Source organism: Trichechus manatus, unplaced genomic scaffold (genome assembly GCF_000243295.1).
Source record: "Trichechus manatus latirostris isolate Lorelei unplaced genomic scaffold, TriManLat1.0 scaffold00160, whole genome shotgun sequence".
Classification (NCBI taxonomy): Eukaryota; Metazoa; Chordata; class Mammalia; order Sirenia; family Trichechidae; genus Trichechus; species Trichechus manatus.
In genome coordinates this window covers 1,561,784-1,578,935 of record NW_004444096.1, presented here as the reverse complement: position 1 = coordinate 1,578,935, position 17,152 = coordinate 1,561,784, and the positions used below count along the sequence as shown (strand labels likewise).

The 17,152-nt window shown below is 41.6% G+C and overlaps 1 protein-coding gene across 5 annotated transcripts in view; it reads right to left on the bottom strand.

The window, feature by feature from the left end:
- WAC (WW domain containing adaptor with coiled-coil) overlaps positions 1–8,695 on the bottom strand; it is a 105,845-nt gene extending 97,150 nt beyond the window's left edge. For 2 of the 5 annotated variants that reach the window (XM_004386248.3, XM_023740591.1), the window contains exons 1-3: positions 7,909–8,231; positions 7,508–7,544; positions 5,825–6,020 (exon numbers count right to left, since the gene is read on the bottom strand). In XM_004386248.3, coding sequence (XP_004386305.1) covers positions 5,825–6,020; positions 7,508–7,544; positions 7,909–7,949 — 274 coding nt within the window. In that variant the 5' untranslated portion in view covers positions 7,950–8,231. Of the gene's footprint in view, positions 1–5,824; positions 6,041–7,507; positions 7,545–7,908; positions 8,233–8,463 lie in introns of those variants that run through there. The other 3 variants (XM_012558365.2, XM_004386249.2, XM_023740592.1) reach the window with 3 other exon arrangements.
- Between the last annotated feature and the right edge of the window lie 8,457 nt (positions 8,696–17,152).

Sequence of the window (17,152 nt, the reverse complement as noted above, 5' to 3'; positions counted from 1 at the left end):
GTGGTACCAGTAACCAGCTGCTATCGAGTCGATTCCAACGATGGCGGCAGTCTAAGTATCAAGTAGTAGTTATACGTGGAGGGGAACCCTAGTGGCATGGTGGTTAAGCATCTGGGTGCTAACTAACAGGTCGGTAGTTCGAATCCACCAGGCACTCCATGGAAACCCTATGGGGGCAGTTCTATGCTGTCCTATAGGATCACTATGATTCGGAATCGACTTGATGGCAATGGGTTTGTTTATATTTGGAGTGCACTTCGAAGATACAGATAAGGTTCTATGTAAAGAGACTTGCTTTCCAGTTCCAATTATTATTTAATTGTAGACTAATTACCTTAGTTGGATTTTAATTTCACCAGTAAAATAAGAGTAATATTTACCCACCTATTTCAAAGGGTTAGTATGGAATCAGATTGAAAAACAATGTAAAAAGGCTTTAAAAATTTATAAAGCAGCATACAAATCAGAGACTGTTCATAAGATATATTTTCAAGTTTCATATAACTGGTTTTATAATGACTAAATTGACGATTAGTATCTTCAGTATAGAGCACAGGATCCCATATGCCCCAGCTCATTACTATCTTTACTCTTTCCAGCATCGTAACACAAAGATACACAACACCAAAACCATTCTGCGCAAAGAATATGGTAACAAACGCATCCTTAACAGGGAGACAACTTAGAATATCTCTTCTGTGAACTATAGACCAAAAACCATAGGTAAGTTACACCAACGGCATTAAACGCATCTTGCCCAACTAGAGAACAGTTCAATCAAGACTGCTTTAAAAGATCAAGGTGAGCCAATCCAAAATAATTATGCTTGTGAAACAGAAATACCATTAAATCATAAGCAATGCATAACCTCTTTAAAAATGTTAAAATGATGTGACTATAAACCATAATTAAAACGACTGAGTATTAGTATCCAAATGTCACAATTTACATGCACTAATGTTTAGATTTACTGTTTTAAGGAAACAGTACTGAAGAGTTGAAACATTTAAGGCTGCTAATCTGTCAACCTTAATCTACTTCTCTTGAAATGAAACACGCTTCCTGTGGTCTTTTTTTTTTAATTGACCTATGGAAATCCGATGCAAACTTATTGCCTAGTTTACTATCATACTACGAAGCAAGGATCAATAGAAATAGATTAATATTTATATCTTCTATTTTCGTTAGACAGGAAAATACTTAACGTTAGTCAATTGCACTGCTGAAAGTCGAAAATTAGTAAACTTTAGGTTCTATATGAAATTTCCCCGAATGAGGGCTTGTCTTGAGAAAAACGGCTTGTTTCTAGTGAAAGTTTTGACAAGCTTTCATGTTAAAACTTATTTTTAAAAACAGAACACTTGACATGTGGTAACTTGGCACGGAATGATAAACGTACCTTGTACCAATGTCAATTTCCCAGTTTTGGTATTATACTATAACTAGGCAAGATATAGCCACCAGGTGAAACCGGGTGAAAGATACACGGAACCTCTTTACTATCTTTGCAACTTCCTGTAAATTCATAATTTCAAAATAAAAAGTTAAAAGATAAAATAAAAAGTAAGTAATACATAGTAGTCTCACTAACATTTCTTGGGGTCTTCTGGTCCTATGGGACCCTGGTGGCACAGTGGTTAAGTGTTTGGCTGCTAACCAAAAGGTTAGCAGCTCGAATCCACCAGCCGCTCCTTGGAAACCCTATGGAGCAGATCTACTCTGTCCTGTAGGGTTGCTAGGAGTCAGAATCGACTTGACGGCAACAAGTATCTTTCAGGGTCTACATGAGGCTTAAAGTACTGATTCTTTTTTACAGTACTTTCTAACATTACACATGCAAAGCACACTTCATTTTATTCAAAATGTAAGGTTATCTGAGTAACCACAAGGCCATGGTATACAACTATCGATCTATTATCCAATGTGGAAAATATTAAACATTACTAAATTATATTTTAAAAAACTTTAAGGTCAATGATCCTCAAATGGTCCCTATTCAACAATTCCCTCAACGTGTGAATAATAAACCTTTGTCTGAAAATGATCTAATAGGAGAAAATAATTTCCAAATTTCTCCATAGATATGGCTAAATTTCAATACAAGATAAAAACTTGACTGCAGCTATGAACTTTGAAATCTTTAGAAATCCTTACTAAACCACTAACGGAAATTTTCCTTTATACTAATATAGAGACATTAAAATGTAAACTAAAAAGCTATGCAAGTTCACTGGGAAAAGTCCCTAAAACCACAGTACCTGGAGCCAATAGAGGAATAGTGTTTAATTAACCAAATGAGTTAAACTATCTTCCCAGAGAAGATGTTTGTAACAAGTATTATAAACATATACTAAAACAACTTTGTTACAGTAAAAGACAGAGGACAAGGAAAAAGAGATAACTCCCAGAAGCCTGAAGTTTTTTGAAACAGCTTTTCAAAATCCCTACAAAGATACCCTTCATCCCTAAGCTCATCTGTGCTGTCATTCTTAAAGTTACTTGAAATAGTTCTTAAGAAAAACAGAATACAAACTAGGAAATGTCTCAGACTAATCATAGAAATTTAAAAAAAAAATTATTTCACCTAGTTAAGGAACCTTTTAATAAGTTGCACCCTCATATGACTCCCCTTAATTTACAACAGATAAACTATGTTCTCTTTAACAAGTCCTGAGAAATAAAACCTCTACATCTTTATACCATACATGCTACATTGCAAGAAGTCTTACTTTAACCAATCTAAGGATTTTTAAGAATGACAAACAATCCTTCTCAATCTCTGCTTTCTTATTTCAAATAATATATTTGAAAGTCCTTTTATAATGATTTCCAAACCGTTATTTTTCAAGGAAATCCAATGAAGCAAATCTATTAGTAATTATTCGAAAAACACTAAGTGTTGTGTTGACAGGTGCCAGCAAAGCCCAATCCTGAGGAAAACAAACATGCCTTAAAAGTCCATATTTGTTTAACTAACTTTGTACATGCAAATTACAAATCATACTGTATAATTACTTAAGTTATTAGACATTTACTAAAGATAGTCATTTGATTTAAAAAAAAATAAGAATGTAAAAAATAATAGAAAATTGGAAATTAGTCATTCAATAAACAATATAGCAACCTGTTCTTACATTAATTATACATGTTGACAGCACAGATAATCCAACTCACACGTGACTTTGGATAATGGCTTCGAATTTATATTTATGCATATATATTTAAAATCACATTCATTTAAGGATAAAAATCTAAGGGAATTCGTAATACTGTAAAGTCAGACATACAGACTTTAAAAAGCACATTGGCCAAAAAAAATACATACACCTAAAGTCAAACTATGATGGCTAAATATCTTAAGTATTATATACAGTACCGTTTTTCTCAAAGTAAAAGGGTAATTCCCTTAGAATGCAAACAAACGAAGAATCATTATTTTACATCTCTAAGAAACTAGAAAACATCAAAGATGTACTCTGAACTCCAGAATGGAGATACCATTTCTTATGGTATTATTATTCATTCCCTCGTAGTTTAAAGGAATATGGCAACCAGGCTTATTAGAGCGGATACAGACAGGGATGGACTTATGTTAATTAAAGAAAGGAACCCAGAGGAAGACTTACATACAAAGCGTCCCAGAAAGTAAACTACAGAGTTCAGCCTAACCTATAAAACAGATCAGAAAAGCAACAAGTTTCTTAAAAATGAAGCTGAAGGAACATCAGCTAAGTAAACAAAGCAAGCAGATGCAAATAAAAAGGAACCTAAAAACAAGACTACCTAGAGTTCTACCAAGGAAGGAAAATTAAAATCAAAGTGAAAAGGAAAGGGGTTCAGAAAGGACAAGCAGCTAAAATACCATGAACTCTCCAGAGTCAACACCTTGAAGGCTAGCCTCAAGACCAGGATCGCATCTTATCTTCACTTCCAGGAGTCTCACACAGTGGTTGGCACACAGTCGATGCCCACTGTTTGTTAAATGAATAAGCAACAGAATGCTCCTGGGCTTACTTCACCTGTGAAAGAATTTATTGGCTATGGTTCACTGTAAAGCGTATGGAGTTTTTACCCCCAAGTTTCCTTCTGTGCATCAGCTGACCTCTTCCCGGATTTGGGACTAGGTAAGATTTACTGGATCATGGTTGCTAAAAGAGAACCTGAGATCCTATCTATAAGGAGCTCATGGGCCACAACCCTTTTTTTTTTTTTGACAATCACTGAAACTGTAAAAAATAAAGCTTTGTACAGTATAAGCAGTACCCACCTACCAAGAGCTTCCATTTGGTGTGTAATCCACTATAGAGAAGTTCGATAATAGTACCATCTTGTCTGTATAAAGCATCAGAAACCCTGGTGGCATAGTGATTAAGAGCTATGGCTGCTAACCAAAAGGTCGCAGTTCGAATCCACCAGGCACTCACTGGAAACTCTACGGGGCGGTTCTACTCTGTCCCACAGGATCACTAGAGTTGGAATCAACCCGATGGGCAACAGGTTTATAGATAGCATCATGGAAAATTTACCCACAAAAATGAAAATGTTAATAGTTTAAAGTAATTTTGCCAAAGAACTTCTAACGTTTTTAATAAATCAAACCCCCTGTACTGTTACTTAGCAAAAATATGGCTTATCATCATAAGTAGCACAAAGCTATAGCTACATTCAACGGAGAAGAAACACATTTTATTTTTCTCCCATCCAGTGATCATCCAAATTATTCCTTCCCAATGCAATCTCTGACCATTACTAATTTCCTCAACCTAGTAATTATGTAGTACATAGGTGGCCAATGTTTTCTCATTATCTGATCCCACTGAGTAAGGCTGACTTCTACGCTGAAGATGAGAAAAGAGGACCAGAAGATGCAGGATAACAAAAAACAAAGTACTGAGAGACTAGTTGCCAACTAGGGAAAAAGAAAGCCACACGGTACTGTTGAGTTTCCTTAAGAGATTTATAAAAGCTATCTATACATTTTATCTGTTAAGCAATGTTACGATCTAACTGTAGGGGACCATACAGATGTCTTAATGACCTTAGTGAAAAATGATTTGTTCCCTAATGTATTTCTTAGACATAAAACCTGATATTTTGGTAAATTTGGGGCAAATTAAGTCTGAAAACAGTTATCCAGAGTTGGTTTTATTTGCTCAGTCTACCTCCTACCAAAAAGAGCTTGAGGCAAAGTCATAACTGAACAGTGTTAGCAGCGTGTAACAACATACGACTAACCTAACCTTTATTAAAAAGCTCAACACTTGAAAGCTGTATAAAAGCTAAATTAACCCCCAAAAATACAGAAAATAAAACTTTAAATGTTTACAACAAAAACTCAAAAAAATTTTCTGAATCACAAATGGTTTTTCTAACCAGTGAACCGTTTTGAAAAACCTACTAAATTGTAAAATTTATAATTCATCATAATTAGGATACAGATTTGAACTCTCTAAAAAATAACTTCAAGTGGCAACAAGATCTCAAAATAAACTAAGCCAAGTATATTGAAAACTTCACTTTAAAAGTAACTTTAAACTTACGTTCTTGGGAAAATGTTTTCTATCTCTCCCATCATTAATAAACCATTTGTTAGACTATATTCATAAATACATTCTATTATCACCCATCAAGAGTCCAGTTTTTAGATGCTCAGGTCAGCATCTTACTTCCACAGCAACTTGTTAATGAATCATAGTAAGTTAATAGAATTAAAATACCTTAATGACATAACCTCATGGCAATGTCCCCAAACTTGAAATACTACTACCAGAGCCACTGTTAAACGATAAATATATGTGAAAGTTTCAACTGGAAAGCTACTCACCACCATCCCTCTCTCTAACTCTGTGAGCATGCACAGTTTTGGCCTTACTGTGACCTGTGCTGTCACTATATTTGTTTTCAGGACTATCAGATCTCCGCAACATTTTATTTGGTGGTGAAGGATCTGCGGCGTCTCGCATCTTTTCATGTCTGTGATCACCACTACTGGGGTGACTCTTCGATGAATACTTAAGGGCCTGTAAAACATCACACCCCCCAAAAAAGAAAAAATTGAAACTTTAAACTTAACTCCCTAAGACAATTTAACAATAAATTATGCTTATTAACATCATTAGCAATTTATAGCAACAACATTAAAATTTCCATTATTAATTACACCCTTAAATCATTAAGACAAGTCCCAAATGCTTGTTATCATAAAGCTCCTGATATAAATTATGGGGGGGGAGAATCCACTCCATTAAATCAAACACTGGTTCCACACACATTTTCCTGGGAGTTAATACTTGAAAAATTTTTTTTGAAAGCTTAAACTAAGGAAAACTAGAATCTAAACACTACTGTAATAAATTTCTGCTCCACAACTGATAAGCTTAGACACATGCAAATCTACAAAAAAATTAAGAAGGGGGGGGTATTTCTCAAATGAAGTGTTTCAGACCTAACTTACCTATTCCTGCAGCCTTGGAAAACAATTTTAAAGGGATAAAAACATTGGCCAAAATAAACTGATATATGAGCAATACTTGTAAAAAAGTTTAATGGAACTTCTCCACAACAATGGCTTAGTTTTACTTTAGCACATTTTAAGCATGCTATATGGGGTGTTTGCAATATTTCATTATATTTTAGGGGGCCAGATTCAATAAGGTTTAATCTTTGTCATACCCAAACGTAACAGACAATGTTTACACATCAGGGGACCTAGTGTTTTGAACTGGAGCTTTGACAACTCTTGTTAGCCACCAACAGAACTCTCAGTTTAGAAATCTATTCTCTCATCCTTTAAATGATTAGACTCAGCAAGTTATTTACATGCGTTCCAGAGTCATCTGATAGTTGTCAACCATTCACGAGATTTCTCCCTAAAAACTCGGGGCAATCTCATCGTAATTTTTTAAAACTTTGTATGTAACAATTGCAGCAACATACCAAAAAAGAACCTACTTGGCAAGAACCATCCACGTTAGAATGAACTATTCAAACAGCCAAAGATCACAAAACTTACAGTAAAAAAGAGCACTACCTTTCACCATTCTGGCAATTATTTACAACAAAATTAATTAAAATGGGGACTGATGGTAGTTTACAGAAGACTTAAGAGTTGAAAGCCAATCAGCTCTCTTTCTAGGGCTTTCATCTAATTTTAATACCTTCACATTAACTTGTACTTTCTCAACACAATAAATAAACAGGCTTCAGAAATCACTTATCACATCAATTCCTTTACACCCAAACAATCGAGTCAGGTCTTCCTGGTTGCAAATGCTTCTTTTTCCCTAAAAACTTGAACTTCCTCCAGTCACCTGTCAAAATGAGTCACTACGCCTTGCTGGAGAGCGCTAACAGGACCCAACACCATTTTTAGGGGCCCCGCGCTGCGAGTTTCGGGTTGGCTGCACCGAAGGGCCTGCAGCGACTTCTGAAGCCTGCGCTCGAGTAGCAGTCCCTCCCCTCCCCCTCCGGCCCCCTCCCACCCTCCCACCCCGGCCCCGGCCGGTACCTGGTAAGGCTGCGAGTCCCCCCTCCGGTCGTGACAGCTGAAAAACAGGAAGAGAGACAGCGACATGAGACCTCGCGGGAGGAGGAAGAAAAAGCGGGGCCCCCTGCCTGCCCCCCCCCCCCCCGGGGGAGACCTACCAAACGCCCCCCGCGCCCCCCACACACCCCCCCCGCTCCAAGGAGGCGGCGAGCGCGGCAGCCTGCGCAGCCGGCCCTCGGCGCCCCTCCACGCACACTCGCTGGGCGCCCGCGCCCGCGGCCGCTCCTCCTCCCGCCCCGGCCGCTCCGGAGCAGGGTTAACAACAAAAATGGCGGCCCGGCCAGCACCAGATAAGGAGGAACAGCCCCCCCTCGGCCGCCGCCCCCCGCTGCGGCCCGGCCCGAAAGGAAAAGACCATTTACCCATCACTGAGTCTCTGCTGTTTCCTCGCATACATTACCATCAATGCCCGGCCTGTGAGTGTGTGTCGGGGAGGGAGGAGAGCGGCCGCGAGAGGCGGGCGGACTACCGGCACCAGGGCCCCAAGCGCCCTCGGCGAGTCTCAGCACCTCCCCGTTACTGGCGCCGGCGCTCCCGGGCCATCTCCCTCCGCCGACACCACGCTCACTCCTGGCCGGGGCAACGGCGCCAACTACACGGCGGCAGCGGTGAACCGGGGGGAGGGGGGCAAGAAGACACGTCCGGCTCGGCCCCGCGGGGAGCGAATGCCTCCTCCGCCTTCTCCTCCTCCTGCTCCGCCGCCTCCTCCCCCCCCCGCCCCGCTGCCTGGTCCTTCTCCTCCTCCTCCCGCCGCCGCCGCCACCGGTGCCGCCGCTACCGCTCCACCAACTACATCCGGGCAACTCGGATGCTGCCACCTTCGGAAAACATCGGCAGTTTCCGCCGCACCCCTCCTCTCCCCGACCTCGGTCTTCCTCCCCGCCCCGCGCAGCTCCAGAACGCCGCCTTCGGCAAACCTCGGCTCGCTCCGGCCTTCCTCTTCCTCTGCGGCCTGGCTCGGCCGCTCACGACCCGTCAACTCTTTCCGGTTGCCGCTCCTTTTCCTCACGCGCACGTCCGGCCACCCCTATTCCTGTTTAGCGCTAGTCCTGCTCATGGGCCTGCTCGAGGCCGGCCCCAGTGGCTCCGGAGTACGCAGGGGCCGCCTTCGGGAGGAGGACGGTGGGGCGCGAAGGAAGCCATCGCGGACTGAACGAAAGCGGCTGCGCGTGCGCCCAGAGGCCAGCTCTCCGGCCGCCCGCCCCCTCCCCTCCGGGCGCTGAGCGCCCGCGGTGGTCAGAACCCGCTGGGTGGGCGCCGGGCGGGCGGTTACCGGGGAGTTTTCTGGTTGTAGCTCACGGAAGCTGCCTCAGGGAAGCAGGGAGGCTGACCCTGCTCCTTCAGGGCTGCGCAACTGCCCCGGTCGGCCGCCGGGCAGGGGCTTCTCCGAGCGCACGTCGGCATTTTAGACGTAAGTCACGCCCCAGACGCGGAGAGCAGGAACGCTTTCCAAAGGCGGAGTGCCGCGGGTGGAGGCCTGCGGGGTTTTTACCCATTCGGGAAGGCTGTGTGCCTGGGATTCCCGAACCGCGGAGGGAGCGCCGCTTAGGGCGGTCAGTTAAGACGTCGGAGTAGACTGGAGATTGACAAAGATGGGTTACTTGGGAAAAGCATTTTTCCTCTTTTAATGTTTTCCTTCTTCAGTATGGGGAATTCACCGTGCCCTCCCCACCTTCTTTTATTTCCCATTTTTTCGCCCTTCTGGTCCCTCTTCCTTGCTGAAATCTTGGTGAAATAAAATTCCTTTGGAGGCTTTGCATGTGAGGTATTAAAAACCAAGCCCATTGCTGTCAAGTCCGACTCATAGCCGGCCCTCTATCACAGAGTAGAACTGCCCCATAGGGTTTCCAAGGCTGTAAGTCTTTAAGAAAGCAGACTGCCACATATTTCTCCCTCAGAGCAGCTGCTCAGCCTTTTGGTTAGCAGCTGAATCTTAACCACTGTGCCACCAGGGCCCCTTTATGTCAGGTATTTAAAAAAAAAAAAGTTGCCATGGAGTCGATTCTGACTCACAGCGATCCTATAGGACAGAATAGAACTGCACCATAGGGTTTCCAAGGTGCAGCTGGTGGATTGGAGCTGTCCACCTTCTGCTTAGCAGCCTGAGCTCTTAACCACTGTGCCACCAAGACTCCTTTAGGTCAGGTATTGGAGTATGCTCAATTAAATTGCAACAAATTTAATTTTGTGGGCTGCTGCAGTCCACAAAGATCAAAGACGCGTTCAGTATTGCTGACAGCTAAGAACTCCCCGATAAAACATAAGGAATTGGTGCTTGAATTCTTAGAGTCTGTTAACCTCCCCAAACGGCTATCAGTTATTCATTGCAAAGGACACCGAAAGGGGGATAGTTACACAGTCCTGGGGAATAACAGCAGATTTGGCTGCTAAACAGGCAGCCCGAGCATTGGGCCTGAGAAAGAGTTAGCCCTCATCCCCTACAAGCTGGAGACCCAACTCTCCCAGTGTTTTGAAAACAAAAAGGAGGAAGGGGCAAAGAGGGGATTTACCCAGCAAGGCCCAGGTGGGTCAATGATAAATTCTCTATGCTCCTAAGTCTAGACTATGGAAGATTGTTAAGAGCTTCCACTGTGCCACCCACTATGGAAGAGATGTGTTTAGTAAAGCAAGTGGTGCTCAGTTGTGAAACCTGCCAGAGGAACAATCCTCAGTCACACCCAATACCCCTTCCGCTCGTCAAACCAGTCCAGCACAGAGGAACCTACCAGGGAGAGGACTGGCAAATGGATTTTACTGTCATGTCACCATACTAAGGCTATAAATATCTGCTAGTTTATGTTGACACTTTTACAGGCTGGATAGAAGCCTTCCCAGCTAGGACCGAGAAAGCCACTGAAGTAAGACCCTTCTGAAGGAGATTATCCCCAGATACGGACTCCCAGGGTCCTTACAGTCGGACAATAGCCCAGCTTTCATAGCTGCAGTTACCCAAGAGCTGTCCACAGCCTTGGGAATTATGTTACAAGTTACATGCAGCCTGGCATCCCCAGTCATCTGGAAAGGTAGAATGAACCAGACTTTGAAGAGAACTTTAGCTAAGTTGCTCCAAGAAACCCAGGAGTCCTGGATGAGACCACTCTAGATCGCCCTCCTAAGAATTAGATCCGCCCCTAGGAGTGATCTAAGACTCAGCCCCTATGAAATGTTACATGGCCGGCCTTTCCTTACCACCGACCTCCTAACAGATCCAGAGCTTAGCAACTCCCTATGGTATATTATCAACCTGGGACAAGTACAGGAAGCCTTAAAGGAGTATGGTAAGATATTACCTGCCCCAGAGAAAGGAATGAGCACCTCTGTCAGTCCAGGAGATCTTGTTCAGCTACTAATGGTTTGGCAGGTCGAACCCATTCAGCAACTCCACAGGAGAAAGAACTGGTGATCAGCTCTGTCTTAGTCATCTAGTGCTGCCGTAACAGAAATACCACAAGTGGATGGTTTTAACGAAGAGAAGTTTATTTCCTCACAATCTAAGTAGGCTGAAAGTCCAAATTCAGGGTGTCAGCTCCAGGGGAAGGGTTCTTCTCTCTGTCGGCCTTCTCAACAGTGTTCCCCCGGACTAGGAGCTTCTCGGCACAGGGACCCCAGTCCAAAGGATGCGCTCTGCTCCAGGCACTGCTTCCTTGATGGTATGAGGTCCCCCTGTCTCACTGCTCATTTCTGTCTTTTATATCTCAAGAGATTGCCTCAGGACACAATCCAGTCTTGTAGATCAGGTCCTGCCTTACTAACACAACTGCCACCCATCCTCCCTCATGAACATCATAGAGGCAGGTTTACAACATACAGGAAAATCACACAGTACCAGGAATCATGGCCTAGCCAAATTGATACACACATTTTTGGGGAGACATAATTCAAACCATGACAAGCTCCCATAAAGATTGTTGTGTTATTAGGTGCTGTCGAGTCAGTTCTGATTCATAGAAACCCTACGTGAAACAACAAAACACTGCCCAGTCTTGCACCATCCTCACAATTGTTGCTATGTTTGAGCCCATTGTTACAGCCACTGTGTCATTCTGTCTCATTGAGGGTCTTCCTCTTTTTCACTGACCCCCTATTTTACCAAGCATGATGTCCTTCTCCAGGGACTGGTCCCTCCTGATAACATGTCCAAAGTACACGAGACAAAGTCTCGCCATCCTTGCTTCTAAGGAGCATTCTGGCTGTACTTCTTCCAAGACAAACTTGTTCATTCTTCTGGCAGTCCATGGTATATTCTGTATTCTTTGCCAACATCGTAATTCAAAAGCACCAATTCTTCACTAGTCTTCTTTAATCATTGTATGGCTTTCGCGTGCATATGAGCCAATTGAAAATACCATGGCTTCGGTCAGGTGCACCTTAGTCCTCAAAGTGAATCTTTGCTTTTTAACACTTTAGAGAAGTCTTTGCCCAGTACAATACATCGTTTGATTTCTTGACTGCTGCCCCCATGGGCGTTGATTGTGGATCCAAGTAAAATGAAATCTTTGACAACTTCAGTCTTTTCTCTGTTTATCATGTCGTTGCTTATCGGTCCAGTTGTGAGGATTTTTGTCTTCTTTATGTTGAACTATAATCCACACTGAAGACTGTAGTCTTTGATCTTCATCAGTAAGTGCTTCAAGTCCTCTTCGCTTTCCTTAAGAAAGGTTTTGTCATCTGCATCTTGCAGGTTGTTAATGAGTCTTCTTCTAATCCTTATGCCCCATTCTTCTTCATATAGTCCAACTTCTCGGATTATTTGCTCAGCAATAGATTGAAAAAGTATGGTGAAAGAATACAACGCTGACTCAGACCTTTCCTGATTTTAAAGCACACATATGCCCTTGTTCTGTTCCTTACAACTGCGTCTTGGTCTGTGTACAGGTTCCTCATTAAGTGTTCTGGAACTCCCATTCTTCACAACATTATCCATAATTTGTTATGATCCACACAGTCGAATGCCTTTGCATAGTCAATAAAATACAGGCAAACATCTTTCTGGTATTCTCTGCTTTCAGCCAAGATCCATCTGCCATCAACAATGATATCACTCGTTCCACATCCTCTTCTGAATCCAGCTTGAATTTCTGGCAGTTGCCTATCGAGGTACTGCTGCAATTGTTTTCGAATGATCTTCAGTAAAATTTTACTTATGTTTGATATTCATGATACTGTTCTGTAATTTCTGCATTCCGTTGAATCACCTTTCTTTGGAATGGGCACAAATATGGATGTCTTCCAGTTGGTTGGCCAGGTAACTGTCTTCCAAATTTCTTGGCATATACAAGTGAGCACCTCCATCACAGCGTCCATTTATTAAAACATCTCAGTGTTATTCCGTAAATTCCCTGTGTCCTTTTTTTTGCCTATGTCTTCAGTGCATCTTGGACTTCTTCCTTCAATACCATCGATTCTCAATCATATGTTACCTCCTAAAATGGCTGAATGTCGACCAGTTCTTTTTGGTACAGTAACTCAGTATTCATTCCTCCCATCTTCTTTTGATGCTTCCTGTGTCATTCAGTATTTTGCCCATAGAATTCATTATTGCTACTCGAGGCCTAAATTTTTTCTTCAGGTCTTTCAGCTTGAGAAATGCCAAGTGTATTCTTCTCTTTTGGTTTTCTAACTCTAGTTCTTTGCACATTTTGTTATAATACTTTGTCTTCTTGAGCCGCCCTTTGAAATCTGTTCAGCTCTTTTACTTCATCATTTCTTCCATTCGGTTTAGCTGCTTTATGTTCAAGACCAAGTTTAAGAGACTCTTCTGACGTCCATTTTGGTCTTTTCTTTCTTTCCTATCTTTTTAATGACCTTTTGCTTTCTTCGTGTATGATGTCCTTGATGTCATCCCACAGCTCGCCTGGTCTTCAGCCGTTAATATTCACTGCATCAAATCTATTCTTGAGATGGTCTCTAAATTCAGGTGGGATATACTCACGGTCATATTTTGGCTCACGTGGACTTGTTTTAATTTTCTTTAGCTTCAACTCTAACTTGCATATGAGCAACTGATGGTCTGTTCCTCAGTCGGCCCCTGGCCTCGTTGGACTGATGATATTGAGCTTCTCCATCGTCTCTTTCTATAGATGTAGTTGATTTGATTCCTGTATATTTCATCCAGCAAGGTCCACATGTATAGTCACTGTTTATGTTATTGAAAATTGGTATTTGCAACGAACAAGTTGTTGGTCTTGCAAAATTGTATCATGCGTTCTCTGGCATCATTTCTCTCACCAAGGCCGTATTTTCCAACTACTTCGTCTTTATTTCCAACTTTCATATTCCAATCCCCAGTAATTATCAATGCATCTTGATTGCATACTTCAGACAGCAGAAATTGGTAAAAATCTTCAATTTCTTCATCTTTGGCATTAGTAGTTGATACGTGAATTTGAATAATAGTTGGGTTAACTTCTTATTTGTAGACATATGAATATTATCACTGACAGTGTTGTACTTTAGGATGGATCTTGAAATGTTCTTTTTAACAATAAATGTGACACCGTTTCTCTTCAATTTGTCATTCCCAGCATAGTAGACCATATGGTTGTCCTATTCACAATGGCCAATACCAGTCCATTTCAGCTCACTAATGCCAAGGATATCAATCTTTATGCATTCTGTTTCATTTTTTATGACTTCCAATTTTCCTAGATTCATACTTTGTATATTCCACATTCTGATTATTAATGGATGTTTGCAGCTGTTTCTTCTCATTTTGAATCGTGCCCTGGTGGTGCAGTGGTTAAGAACTTGGCTGCCAACCAAAAGGTTGGCAGTTTGAATCCACCAACCGCTCTTCGGAAACTCAATGTGGCAGTTCTACTCTGTCCTATAGATTTGCTATGAGTCAGAATCAACTCGATGGCAATGGGTTTGTTTTGTTTTTTCACATCAGCAAATGAACGTCCAAAAAGCTTGACTCCATCCACGTCGTTAACTTTGACTCTACTTCGAGGAGGTAGCTCTTCCCCAGTTATATTTTGAGTGCCTTCCAACCTGAGGGGCTCATCTTCCAGCATTATATCAGACAATGTTCTGCTGCTATTCATAAGGTTTTCACTGGCCGGTGTTTTCAGAAGTAGACCTCCAGGTCCTTCGTCCTAGCCTGTCTTAGTCTGGAAGCTCCACTGAAACCTGTTCACCATGGGTGACCCTGCTGGTATTTGAAATACCGGTGGCATAGCTTCCAGCATCATAGCAACATGCAAGCCAACACAGTACTACAAACTGACAGACAGATGGTGACCCCGTAAAGATTATAGTCTAGAAAACCCTACGGGGTAGTTCTATTCTGTCACGTAGGGTTACTGTGAGTTGGACTCAACAGTACCCAACAACAGTCTCAAACTTAAGATATCTAAAACCAAACTCCTAATTTTTTCTTCCCGAAACAAGTCCTGTTCAAGTCTACTGTATCTCATGAGATGACAAATCTATTCTTTCAGTTGAGGCTCAAAACTTTAGAGTCATCCTTAATTCTTTCACTGGTCAAATCCACTCCCTCAGCAAATCCTGACAGCATTACCTTCAAAATATATCCAGAATCTGATCTCTTCACTACCTCTGTCACGATCAGTCTGGTCCAAACCAACATCATGTTACACCTGGACCATAGCAGTGACCTTCTAACTGATCTCCTGCTTCTACACTGCTTCATATGATCTCGCTTACCCAGCACTCAGTGATAGCTTCAAAAGTCAGATAATATCATTCCTGTCTTAAATCCCACCAATTAATGGCTTCCAATCTCACTCAAAAGACGAAGTCCTTACTATGGTCTATAAAGCCCTGTGTGAACCACCCCCACCCACATTACCTCTGGCTTCATCTCCAATGACTTGTTCATTCTTCTCCCACTCTGTCCTCCCTATTTCTCCAACATACCAAGCATGCATCTGCCTCAGGACCTTTGCAGTACTGTTTCTCTGCCTGGAATACTCTTCTCCCTGAGTACCTACTCAGCTCACACTGTCAGTAATTCAGGTATTTGCTTAAATCTCACCTTATTAGAGAGGTCTTTGCTAAAAAGCCTATGTAAGTAATACCCCACCACCATCTCTCCTCCTTAACCTACTCTGTTTTGCTTATAGCACTTACCATGTTAAGATGTTACATATTTTGTTTATTGATTGTCTCTCTTCCACTAGAATGTAAGCTCCATGTGAGATATTAAGTAAATATTTTTTGAGTAAAAGGCTAGTTACCTACAAAACTTACGCAAAGAAAACAGCAAAATATTGGCATTCTCAAGAGGAAAAGGCATATGATTTTATTTGTTTTCCAGTCCTGCTGTCACAAATAAGGTAAGAAAAAGCTGAAATACCCCTAATACAAATAAAATACCATGTTGTAACAGATAATATTTGAAAATCTTACAAGCGTGTAAAGCAAATTTTAAGCAGACAATTTGCATTGTTTTCTGATGAGATCTCAAGTTTACGGATGAGCAAAAGACCCACATTTCAACACATTAACATATCGACCGAGAGAGGAAGAGAACTATTAGCCTAAAGGGCATAGGTGACCAAGAGTTTCCTGTGATCCTATTCATGGAAGAAGAATCAAAATCAAAGCCCTGAAGCCTTTAGTTGTGAAAGGGACTTAAAAAGAATTTGCTGGAATTTATAAAAGGTCTTTAAATATGAATGTATTCCCTGAAATTTTTATCCACCTTTTTCTTTTTTTCCCTCTGTCTTTTTCATCCTCTCAAAGTCAGTATATAGTGATTAAAAGCATGGGTTTTGGAATTAGAATGACACAATATAGAGGTGGCTACAATCACTGACTAGTAGTGTGAGCTTAGGCAAATTATTAGTCTCAAAGTTTATGCTTCCTCATCTCTAAAATTGGGATAGGGCATTGGGTTGTTTGTAAAAAATAAATGAAATTATGTAAATAATTTAGCACCTAGCACATAACACGCTCCACTAATGGTGATTATCATTCATTCATTCAAAAAAAGCATTACAGGCTTAGGAACATAGTGATAAGCAAAATCAACTCGGTCTCTGGTCTTACGGAGTTTACATTTTAACTAACTATAAATACCCAACTAAAAGGAGAGCCTTTGTGTGCTTGCATTTGTGGTGTATTTCATTCATTCAGATGAGGAAAAAATAGGAAAACTACAGGAAAAATTATTTACAACAAGATAGAAAAAACCTCCAGGACAGCACCATGTTTTGGTCTCATCTCTAGAGTGTATGGTATATCCTAGGCAGGATAACAATGTACATAATGGACAGATCCTGTGAGCATCACTTACTGATTCATGTATTAGCAGTAGAGAAAAGTTCTGCACTTAACTAAACTGACCATTTTTTAAAGATGCTAAAGTGCAGCCTAGATTGAGAACCATGCCCTAAATGTTTGCCTCTGTCTGGCAAAACTTCAGCCTGAATTAATCCAATGATCCGCATTCTCGGTACCTCTTAGCGGTTGCAGAGCGCTAAAGACTGTTAGACAATAGAATAGACTGACTCCATTAAAAACGTGTGATCACCAAAGTCAAGTGGGCCCTCAGGACAGCCAGGCAATCCTACAGTTCTCTTTTCAATTCTCTCACCCACTCCAAAAAGTTTTTCAAACTTCAGCTCTCAAGCCTATCTC